This window comes from Scyliorhinus canicula, chromosome 2 (genome assembly GCF_902713615.1).
Source record: "Scyliorhinus canicula chromosome 2, sScyCan1.1, whole genome shotgun sequence".
In the NCBI taxonomy this organism is placed as follows: Eukaryota; Metazoa; Chordata; class Chondrichthyes; order Carcharhiniformes; family Scyliorhinidae; genus Scyliorhinus; species Scyliorhinus canicula.
This window is the reverse complement of record NC_052147.1, coordinates 47480030-47492226: the sequence shown is the minus strand read 5'-3', so window position 1 is coordinate 47492226 and position 12197 is coordinate 47480030. Positions and strand designations below refer to the sequence as shown.

The window sequence follows — 12197 nt, the reverse complement described above, 5'->3', positions numbered from 1 at the left end:
TGTGTAACCGGTGTTGGCCTGGTGTAAGTTTGTTAGTTGAATTTAAGTTTGTTTGCTTTTCTTTTCCTGTTTTTTTGTTTTGGGGTTGGGGTAATGCCAGAGTTGTGTTGTCCGATGCACGGGAAGGGTCTGGATGGCACTTACCCTCTTGCCCTGTGGGGGAGGAGGGGTTGGGGGCCCGAAGGAGCAGACAATAGTAAGGTTGGAGATAGAGGCGGAGTGGCTGGGGTCAGCTGACTTACGAAAGCACAATTGGGGGCAAATCAGTGCTGAACATGTGCTTGGAGGGGGGAGGGGGGGAGGGTTGCTGCTTTGCTGACTGAAGGGGAGCCAGTTGTTGCGGATGGACGGAGAGTCGGGTTGGGGGGCCTCCGGCGGGAGGGCTGGAGAGAGCGGGGGCCGCGGGCACGTGGCTGGCCGAAAAAGGGAGATGGCTAGTCGGCAGGGGGTGGGGTCAACTCCCCGTCCAGGCTGATCACATGGAATGTGAGGGGCCTGAATGGGCCGATCAAAAGATCCCGCGTGTTCTCGCATTTAAAGGGGTTGAAGGCGGACATGGCCATGCTGCAGGAGACGCACTTACAACTCGCTGACCAGACGAGGATGGGTGGGCCAGGTGTTTCACTCGGGGTTAGACTCAAAGACCAGAGGGGTGGCAATTCTGGTGAGTAAACGGGTGGCGTTTGAAGCAGGGAGCATCGTGGCGGACAAGGGGTGTAGGTACATAATGGTGACTGGCAAGCTACAGGGGGCCCGGGTGGTGTTGGTGAACGTGTATGCCCCGAACTAGGATGATGCGGAGTTCATGAGGCGCATGTTGGTAAGAGCCCGGACCTGGAGTCAAGTAACTTGATCACGGGGGGGTGACTTTAATACTGTCTTGGATCCGGCATTGGACCGGTCTAAGTCCAGGTCGGGAAAGAGGCCGGCGGTGGCCAGGGCCCTCTAGGAGTTTATGAATCAGGTTGGAGGCATGAACCCGTGGAGATTCGCGCGGCCAAGGGCGAAGGAGTTCTCCTTTTTCTCCCACATCCATAAAGTGTACTCGCGGATTGACTTTTTTGTGCTGAGCAGGGCGTTAATCCCGAGGGTGGAGGGGGTTGAATACTCGGCCATTGCGGTCTCTGACCATGCCCCGCACTGGGTGGACCTTTGACTGGGGGAGGAGCGGGGGCAGCGCCCTCTCTGGAGACTGGATGTGGGGCTGCTGGCGGATGAAGAGGTGTGTGGGCAGATAAGGAGGAGCATTGAGAACTATGTGGCAGCGAATGACACAGAGGAGGTAACTGCAGCAGTGGTTTGGGAGGCTATGAAGGCGGTCATTAGGGGGGAGTTAATCCTATTAGCTCCCACAGCGAGAAGGAGAGGGCGGAGGGGGAGAGGCTGGTTGGAGAGATACTTAGGGTGGACAGGAAGTATGCGGAGGCCCCTGAGGTGGGGCTGCTGAAGCAGCGCTGGAGATTACAGGCGGAGTTCGATTTGCTGACCACTGGGAAAGCGGTGGCACATTTGAGGAAAGTGAAAGGGGCAGTCTACGAGTATGGTGAGAAGGCAAGTAGGATGCTGGCGCACCAATTGCGCAGGAGGGAGGCAGCCAGGGAGATCGGGAGAGTGACGATAAGGAATGTGTTGAGCCCAGAGTGTATCAATGCAGGCTTGAAGGAGTTTTATGGGAAGCTGTACGAGTCAGTACCCCCAAGGGGAGGTGAAGGGATGAAGCAATTTATGGATTGACTGAGGTTCCGAAGGGTGGATGAGGAGCGGGTGGAGGAACTGGGGGCCCCGATTGAGTTGGAGGAGGTAGTTAAGGGCTGGCAAGTATGCAGTCAGGCAAGGCCCAGGGCCGGATGACTTCTCTGTAGAATTCTATAAGAAGTTCTCGGAGCTGCTGAGTCCATTCCTGCTCAGAATCTTTAACGAGGCAAAGGAGAGAGGAGCCCCCCCCCCCCCCCCCCCCCCTCCCCCACCCCCCGACGATGTCGCAGGTATTGATCTCGCTCATTTTGAAGAGGGAGAAGGATCCGCTTCACTGTGGGTCCAACAGGCCGATATCTCTCCTGAATGTAGATGCCAAATTGCTGGCAAACATTCTGGCCACCAGAATAGAGGACTGAATCCCGGGAGTGATCGAGGAGGACCAGACGGGTTTCGTTAAGGGCAGGCAACTGAAAACAAATGTGAGGAGGCTCCAGAATATTACTATGATGCCCTCTGAGGGGGGATGTAGAAGTAGTGGCTGCAATGGATGCGGAGAAGGCCTTTGACAGGGTGGAGTGGGAGTACCTGTGGGAAGTGTTAGGTAGGTTTGGAAAAGGGGGAGGGATTCATAGGGTGGGTCAAACTACTGTGCCAGGCCCCGTAGCGAGCGTGTCCAAGAACCGGCTGAGGTCGGAGTATTTCAGGCTGTACCGAGGGACGAGGCAGGGGTGCCCCCTGTCCCCGTTACTATTTGCCCTGGCAATTGTGCCATTGGCCATAGTGCTCAGGACTTCAAGGGACTGGAGGGGGTTGGTCTGGGGGAGAGGGAAGCAGCATCAGGTTTTCCTCTACGCGGATGACCTTCTGTTGTAAGACCCGCTAGAGGGGATGGGGGAGGTCATGCGGATCCTGGGGAACTTTGGGAGCTTCTCGGGGTACAAGTTGAGCGTGGGGAAAAGTGAGCCGTTTGTAATCCACGCTAGGGGTCAGGAGGAGAGGCTGGGGGAGCTCCTGCTCAAGATACTGGAGAGAAGCTTTTGATATTTAGGTATACAGGTGGCTAGGAACTGGGATGCCCTATACAGGCTCAACTCTCGGTGGTGACGGTGGCACTGAGGGTCTGGGGTCAGTGGAGGAGGCACAGGAAGGAGGAGGGGGCCTCAGTTTGGACCCCAATACGGAACAATCATAGATTTGCTCCGGGCAAGATAGACGGAGGGTTTCAAAGCTGGTATAGGGCAGGCATTAGAAGGATGGGGGACCTGTTTATAGATGGGACTTGCCCCAGCGTGCAGGCGCTGGAGGAGAAGTTCGGCCTGCCCCCGGGAAATGCTTTCAGATACCTCCAGGTCCGGGACTTTCTCGAAAAACAGGTGGGGACATTTCCGCTGTTACCCCCTCGATGGATACAGGACAGGGTTGTGTCTGGCATCTGTGTAGGAGAGGGGAAGGTGTCAGACATATATTAGGAGCTGCAGGAGGCGGAGGAAGCCTCAGTGGAGGAGCTGAAGGGCAAGTGGGAGGAGGAGCTGGGCGAGGAGCTGGATGAGGGCCTTTGGGCTGATGCCCCGGGTAGGGTGAATTCGTCCGGATCATGTGCCAGGCTCAGTTTAATTCAGTTTAAGGTGGTTACCGGGTTCACATGATGATGGCGAGAATGAGCAAGTTTATTGGGGTAGAGGACAGGTGCGCGAGATGTGCAGGGAGTCCAACGAACTATGTCCATATGTTCTGGGCATGCCAGGCACTTAAAGAATTCTGGCAAGGGCTTTGCGAGGGCGATATCCAGGATTTTGGACACGTGGGTGAAGTCGAGTCCAACAATAGCGATATTGGGGTGTCGGAGGATCCGGGAATGTAGGAAGCGAAAGAGGCCGAGGTGTTGGCTTTTGCTTCCCTGGTAGCCCGGAGAAGGATCTTGTTAATGTGGAGGGACTCGAAACCCCTGAATGTGGAGACCTGGGTTAGCAATATGGCTGGGTTCCTCAGCCTGGAGCGAATAAAGTTCACCTTGAGAGGGTCCTTGCTGGGGTTCTCCATGCGGTGGCAACCTTTCCTTGACTTTCTAGGGGAGCGTTAAAATGTCAGCAGCAGCAGCAATCTGGGGGGGGGGGGGGGGGTGGTGTGTGTGGACATTCATAACGTGGTTGAACAGGTGGAGTGTCAGCCTGTAAATCCTTCTAAACGTGTCGATGGCTGGTGGTAGGAATAGGAGAGACTCCTGGCTGGCCACTCTTAATGTGGAATGGCACCCCTCAAGCTACAAGCTCCTGGCAACAGACGAGCTACCCGTCCCGGGAATTGCTAGCTATGGAAACACACAGAAGTCTGCCTTTGTGCACTACTAGGTGCGGGAAGAAAATTGAAATTTTCGGAAGTTAAATTTCACTTATAAATATTTCATTTTACATTGGCTACACTTTACTCACATGTGCATTACAGTTGTTTGTTGAGACTAGGTTAGTCAGAGAGCTCATGGCTGCCATACATTGATGGTTATGGGGCATTTCCTTTATTGTGGGAGAAACAATGTTGTGTTTTTATGTTCACCCCTTATTGAGTGTTTATGTTAGTGTCCTCCGGTTTCCTCCCACGGTCCGGGGATGTGCAGGTTGGGTGGATTGGCCATGATAAATTGCCCTTAGTGTCCAAAATTCTATGATCTATGATTAACCCAGGACAAAAGTTCGGCACAACATCGTGGGCCGAAGGGCCTGTTCTGTGCTGTATTTCTCTATGTTCTATGTATTTGCCACTCTGTGAGACATGGCTGGACTTTCAGACTCAAGTGGCCCTCCCTTCAATGCATTGTATACGACATTGTCTGAGATAGCTCAGCAGGGTTAACTGAATTGTTGCGGGTGAACCCAGTAAGGACTCTGCCAGTCAAAACCTTAGATGGACACATATTTGGACAGTACTGACATTGCCATTCAAACCCTTCATTTTTTATCTTGATTGACTGAATATTCCCACCACTATCCTGCACCCCCCCCACCCCCACCCCCACACACACAACAGAAGATAATTTTGTGTTCTATTCTTTCACAGGAAGTAACCATACAATCATGAAGAAGCCACCTCCTTCCTGTTAACTGCAGCCTTCAGACATTCAAGCTGCAGTTCTGAAAAGTGAAAAGATTCCGAGGCTGGCTACTTGCTGCGTCTTTCCCGCAGCTTTCCCAAAATTATAGCTTTGGAGCTGAAACATTGCTTTGCCATCACATTCCCTTCAAACGCATATGTTTTCTATTATAGGAAGCCAAGGAAAATAATGTTTGATCCCAACAGTTTCCATCCAAGAATTCTTGGCTGTATTAAATTAGGCAGGGGGAAAGGAATATATCCCTCCTTTAGTGGGATGAAATGGTGGCCCGACGGCAGCATCCATTTATCAAATTTAAGGTGTAAAAAGTTGGAGAGCCGGAACATCAAAATGGAAGAGTTTGAGATTGTGCAGTTCCACCAATTAAGTTTTTAAGTCACTCAGGGACTCATAGGCCACTGGTACTTTTTCCCAGCCTGGCTGGGTCCATGTTCCACATATGTAAAAAGTGAGAGAGGTTGCAGTTCCTCTTCCATTTTTGGAAGGACTTGTGCCTAAGTTCTGGCAACTTTTCTGTCCTATTATCCTGATCTTTGGCCACCCAGTGGAGAATGGGGTGGACAAATCAGAGGACCTCCTCATGGATATGTTCTTGGGACTGGCCAAGGTAGCCATTGTATCACTTCATCCATGCAGGAACTGATCCTGCGTGACAGGTCATTGACTTGCTCGATTGGTGGTGAACATCCACCGAACATCAAGACATTGTAAGGACCAAAATTCCAAGAGGAAGTAGATCAATGGCTCAGTCGGAAACTAGCCTGACCAAAAAGAGAAATTCCATGAAAAACCCAGAAAATCTTCACACATCCAACAAAATTCCAGAACAGTGGGATAAAACAGTCAGCTTTTTTAGATTCCTGTACCCAGGCCATTGGGTGTGGGTATTATCATCACCAGAAATGGTTTGATGTACAAATAAGTGACCTCCTGGAACAAAAATGAATAGCCCTCAATGCCTGTCAGAACAACCCAAGAGGGCAGCATTTCAACAATTCAAAGCTCATGTTAAAAGATAAACGGTGTTGAGAAGAGAAAACCAGGAGATCCAACAATGTGCTGACCATCTGTCATGTCAAGCTTTTTGAAGTCACCAAGGTCAAATGGAGAAAATCCCCTTCTCTCATAGGGTGGTGGTCCAGCGATGCTGGAAAGAATAGTTTGACCAACTCAACAACAGTAAATCCGCAGTGACAGCTGGTACTCTCCAGGCTATACCCCGGTAACCTGTGGTAGAATCCTTGGGTGAACTACCATTGATGGGAGAGCTGCAATAAGCAATCAAACCCTTGGAAAACAACAAAGCCGACAGTCCTGACTGTATTCTAGTGGAGATCCTTAATGCTGGCATATTTTTGTTCTCATCAAGTCCCATTGCTTTTATTCTATGCATTTGGGAGGAAAATTAACTCCCCCCCCCCCCCCCCCCCCCCCCTCCCCTGACTTCAGGAATTCAACAATTCAAGAAGGAAGATAAATCATGCAGCGGAAATTATTGAGATATTTTCCTTTTGACCATAGCAAGGAAAATCAAGAGACACAGTCTCCTACACCATCTTCCAAAAGCTGAGGAGATCATCCCGAAGACACAGCGTTCCTTTAGAACTTATTGGGGAACTTCAATTGTTTGTTGCCAGACAAATTCAAGAAAAATGCTGAGAACAGCACCAGGTACTCTTCATTGACCTGGCCGAAACATTTGACTCAGTAAATCACAAGCCTCTGTGAATGGTGCTCCAAATGTGGATGTCCAAGAAACCTCGTTGCTACCTTGCAATTGCTTCATGCTAATATGACTGCAATTGTCTCGCGTGGGAGATCGGGAACTAACAGCTCCAAAATCAGGACCCGGGTCCGGCAAGGCTGTGTGATAGCCCACATATAATTGTCAGTCTATGTGACAGTGGATATTCTCCCTATCTATGATCAACTGCTCTTTGGTGTCAGGATCAAAAACCAACTAGATGGAAAACTCCATAACCTTAGTTGCCTTTGTACCAAAACTAAACTGACCACCAGAAATACACATTGTCTACAGTTTGTGTGATGTCTACTGTGCACCAGATTTGCAAGGCACTCTCGATCTCTTCATTTCTCTGTAGAAAAAAAACAAGTCTGTCCTTGAAGGTTGCTGTAGCCACCTGGGGTGGCCACGTCCCGATTACAAAATGGACACTTGCAGAGAATGAAGGGAAAATTGGACAATGCTAAGAAAGCAAGCAGGTGCAAGGTTGTCTGTGGATTGGAGTTTGCAGCTCCCAGACAAGACCGATACTGCAAATCCATTAGCATACTAATGAGCCATCTCCGGGGACAAAAGATAAATATTTAAGCAAATGATACCAAAGCAGACACCCCGGCGCCAGTGGAGACTAAAACAAAGCAGGCCATCGGCCACCTAGGGCCCGCCCAGCAATCAGGGCAGCCACCCCTTTATTGGAAGAAATCAAAACCAATGATTAGGATATGGCCCAATTAATTGGGGCCAAGTTCAAGGCCCGCCCAAAAGCTCGCGAAGCCCCTTTGGGCTATAAAAAGAAGTCCCCAAGCAAGAATCGTTCTTCTTGGCCTTGGCTCTCAGCGACGAGAGGCCTGCCTAGCAGCTGTACCAGAACAAGTAAGTCCAAAGTCAACGCACGCTACGAGACAGACGCTCCTAGCTACTATTCCGTACCAGCTCGACCCCAGCAGCCTCAGAACCGGACAATGGCCATTGTTCCTCTGATTGAGTGGGCGCCCGAAGCTAAGTATAGGCTTTAGTAGTAGTGATAGTTTAGTTGGTAGAGTTTGTGCATGAGTATAATTGACTGTGTGTGTAAATAAATGAGTATTGATTTTGAACTTACTAACTGGTGTATCGAGTCTTTGATCAGTATTCAGTTTTGAACCTTATAGAACAGTACAGCACAGAACAGGCCCTTCGGCCCTCGATGTTGTGCCGAGCATTGATCACCCTACTCAAACCCACGTATCCACCCTATACCCGTAACCCAACAACCCCCCCCCCTTAACCTTACTTTTTAGGACACTACGGGCAATTTAGCATGGCCAATCCACCTAACCCGCACATCTTTGGACTGTGGGAGGAAACCGGAGCACCCGGAGGAAACCCACGCACACACGGGGAGGACATGCAGACTCCTCACAGACAGTGACCCAGCCGGGAATCGAACCTGGGACCCTGGAGCTGTGAAGCATTTATGCTAACCACCATGCTACCGTGCTGCCCAACCTTGTGGCGGTATCGAAAAGATACTGGCGACTCTTGAGCAAACATAATTAGAATTAATGACGGCGACCATATTAACCGTCATAAACAGAGCCAATTAAGGAGAGAGCACAACAAGCAACATTGCCAAAATAAAATTCACATATCAACCCAGACCTGGTCAGTAAAATTGCAACCTCCCATATGTGTTGAAGGACAAACTCTGGAATATGTTGAGATCGGCACAACATCGAGGGCTGAAGGACCTGTTCTATGCTGTACTGTTCTATGTTCTAAGTTTCTATACCTCACCTCTCTCAAAGGCCACCACTGATGAGCAGATCCAACACCGGACCAGAGCTCAGCCATCTACAAACTACAGCAGCAAGTGTTTGTCAACAAAGACTTTTGCGACTTTACTTTAGTCTCTGTAAAAGGTAAAGTTGACATAGTCCCAGATGGCCATTGGCTGCTTTCCCCTTTAAGGGGAGAGCTGATTGGTGGTGATTTAACCTGAGGATCACCACACTGCAGGCGAGGGGCAAGGTTGAGAAGGCGGAGCCTTCATAAATCACAGAATCATAGAATTTACAGTGCAGAAGGGGCCCATCGAGTCTGCACCGACCCTTGGAGAGAGCACCCTAAGCCCACCCCATCCCGCAACCCCACCCAACCCAACCCCTTTGGGCACTGAGGCCAATTTAGCATGGCCAATCCACCTAACCTGCACATCTTTGGACTGTGGGAGGAAACCGGAGCACCCGGAGGAAACCCAAACAGACACGGGGAGAGCGTGCAAACTCCCTACAGACAGTGACCCAAGCCAGGAATCGAACCTGGGACCCTGGCGCTGTGAAGCAACTGTGCTAACCGCTGTGCTACCGTGCCAGTACCGGAATTGAACCCGCACTGTTGGTCTTGTTTTGCATCACAAACCAACGATCTAGCCAACTGAGCTAAACCGGGCCCACCTGGGGTTTTGAGACAGCCTCTGTGCCATGATATAAATAGCATTATGTTAATAACCTGTAACATTATCTACATTTCACAGGCTTTACAGTACCTTTCCAGGAAGTAATTTGTTTCCTCAAGCATGATGCTTAGTGCTCGGTCACCGAGTTCATAAGTGAGATTTCCGGTGTCGCGAACAGCTCCGTTAATTATCTGACAGATAAGAGAAACATATTTTGCAAATGCTTGATGAGTAAAAAGTAGGAAAAGCTTTAGTCCCTCAGAACCAGTAAATCAACGTGATAAAATCGTGACGGATTGATTACATTTAAACAGAAAGACAGCACAGTCTGGGAATAGATAAATATCGAAGGAATGAAAGTGCAAGTTACACAAAATTGTAAAAATGAATTTCTACAATACTGTAAACTGCATTTGTAAATAGGAAGAAAATGATTTAAAACCGATTTTCTTTTCTTTTTACAGCTGATTTTCAGATTATTGAATCAAAAAGTTTTTCTTTCATAGCTGGGAGCAAGGTTGAAATCTGTCCAAAATGATTTTAAGGCATCACTGCTGACCAATTAGTTTGAATAGATATCGCCACTCAGTTTCTGATGAGCAGCAGATTATAGTATAAAAGACCTCAATCCAGAGCACCAACTGGGGACAGAAGCGACAATCTGACCACAAGCTTCAAAAACAACTGCTACCCCCTACCAAACAAAAACAGATTGAGGTATAAATCATTACAGATTTATTATCCATAGACTCTCTACAAGTGCAGAAGGAGGCCATTAGGCCCATTGAATCTGCACCGACCCTCTGAAAGAGTACTTCAGCCAAGCTCACTCTCCTCTCCCCCCCCCCCCCCTCCCCCCAAACATCCCATTAACCCCTTAATCTAACCTACACATCTTTTTGGACACTAAGGGGAAATTTAGCCTGGCCAATCCACCTAACCTGCACATTTTTGGACTGTGGGAGGAAACCAGAGCACCCGGAGGAAACCTATGCAGATATGGGGAGAATGTGCAAACTCCACATAGACGGTCACCCAAGGTTGGATTGAACCCGGGTTTCAGGTGCTTGGAGTCAGCAGCGCTAGTCACTGTGCCACCGTGCCGCCCCAATACAATATTGAAAGAAACGCGTTGCATCTTCTGAAGCAATGTTGCAATTTACAGAAAGGGAGCCCTGCCATTGTTTCCAATCCTCATCGCTACGACTCAATTTCCTTTTGCCCTCTTTGGTTTAAAGCTAATGGTTTTGGAGAACCAGTAGGAACCTCCCTTTTCATGGCTATTGCAGTTCAATCAGGCACTTAGCTGGATACCTTTGACACTCGCACTGAATTAAGGCCCCAGTGTGGGGGAAATCCCAGTCCCGAGAGCTGACAGTGAATCAGAGGCCAGCAGCTCTGCAGTTTTGGCAGCACCGTTGGAAGTAATGGCCACTGCCAATATTGCTCTGGGGCCTATGCAGAGGATCGGTAATTAATCCTCCAGAGCCAGGTCAGGGGGTGGGATGGGATTCCCATGAAGAGGGTGCGGGGAGGCAGATTGACAACAAAGGTTGGGGGAGTCTTCCTGTGGGACCCCCTTTCCAGATGCTGAGCCCCCAATCAGACAGTGTTTGAGAATGAGGGACTCCCAAACCCCCCCACCCCCAGACCATGGAGAGGGGGGGGGGGTTGCAAATGGGGAGGGAGTTTGGTGGTATCCCTGGATAACAAATCCCCTGCTCGCCAATGAGCTAAATTGCAACAGCAGCAGGATGAGGCCTTTTATGCGGCCATTTAAGGGCCTCATTTAGTTTCTGGGCAGGAAGGCTGCCTGCAAAAAGGTAGTGGCAGAATCCCCACCCTGAATACTGCTGCCTGATTACACAATCATCCCTGTCTCCCAACTCATACCCAGGGGCAGGGCACTAAATTTCACCCAATGTGTTTAAGAGAAATAAAAACTGGACATCGTAGTGACAACGACATAATGGAAAACATATTTTCCTGGAAGTTTTTTAAATCAGAATTTGTGCAGAAATAACACTCTGGTTTCTGCATCAATCTTGCTCCCCTAAATTTCCTATTGACTTTTTGATGAATTTGTGACGGGTAGGTAATGCTTGACCAACCTGATTGTATTTTTTGTTTTAGAGAATATTTTATTCAGGCATTTATAATTTTAACACTTTTTTAAACAGAAAAATCCAAGAAAGACAAAAAAACCCACAATGACATAGCCACCCCCCCCCCCCCCCCAAATACAGAGCCCAACCAACATGGTCCATATAAACACTGTCTCACGGCCCTCCCTTCATTGGTTTTCCTCCCCTTATTCGTCACTTCCATTCCTCCCCCCCCCACTTTTCCCCCTCCATCTACCCCCGCTCTGCTGACAGACTAATTTTCCTTAAAGAAGGTCGATGAACGGCTGCGCCCTCCGAGCGAACCCGCAACGAACCCCTTAAGGCAAAGCCAGAAGGAGCACTGCCTTGGTGCAAGGGTGCCCAAGTGCCAGGGTGGCACTGCCAAGGGTCAGGGGCAAGGGGTCCATGCCCATTAAATGAGGGTGGAGGGGGTTGTTTGAAGGGTGGGGGAGTGCAGGGCAGGTAAGTAGGGGCCTCCAGAAGGTTGGGGGATGATAGGTGGGTATCCTAGATGGGAGGGGATACTGTAAGGGGGGGCTTGGTGGGGTTTGAAGAGGGGGACCCCCAGGGACCCCATAGCGGGGTGTTCTCACTTGGGTGTGTGTGGGGTATGTCCATGTGCGTGGGGGGCGACATTGGAGATTGGGACACCCTTTCGGAATGGTGGCCCGATCTCTTTTCAGCTCCCCAGTGCTAAAAAATTCTAAGGGCTGGATTCTCCCGCCCTGCCCTCCGCAAGAACTCCACGGATGAGCCGTAAACAATGAAGAAGTCCATTGACCTCGGGTGGGTTTCTCCGGTCGCCGGGCGGACATGGCTGGAGAATCCCACCCTAAGTGGTGGCTAAACCGGTGAGAAACCCCCCAGGGCCCAAACAAGTGACTGAAGTGTAATTGAATAACGGTGGGGAACTCGCTGGCAGACCCGGCGGGAAACTCCCTGAAAAACCCGTCGCAAATTAACTTAGAAATTCTGGGGGGAAATTCCGCCCTTAGACAGTGGAATAGAAAGCCTTATATTCAATAATGGTAATCAAAACAGAAAATACTGGATAAACTCAACAGTATCTGGTGAGAGAGATACAGA

The 12197-nt window shown here is 49.7% G+C and overlaps 1 protein-coding gene across 4 annotated transcripts in view; it reads right to left on the bottom strand.

The window, feature by feature from the left end:
- LOC119953300 (tumor necrosis factor alpha-induced protein 2-like) overlaps positions 1-12197 on the bottom strand; it is a 51145-nt gene that overhangs the window by 25492 nt on the left and 13456 nt on the right. For all 4 annotated transcript variants that reach the window (XM_038777439.1, XM_038777431.1, XM_038777449.1 and 1 more), the window contains exon 7: positions 9076-9176. In XM_038777439.1, the coding sequence (XP_038633367.1) occupies positions 9076-9176 (101 nt within the window). The remainder of the gene's footprint in view (positions 1-9075; positions 9177-12197) is intronic.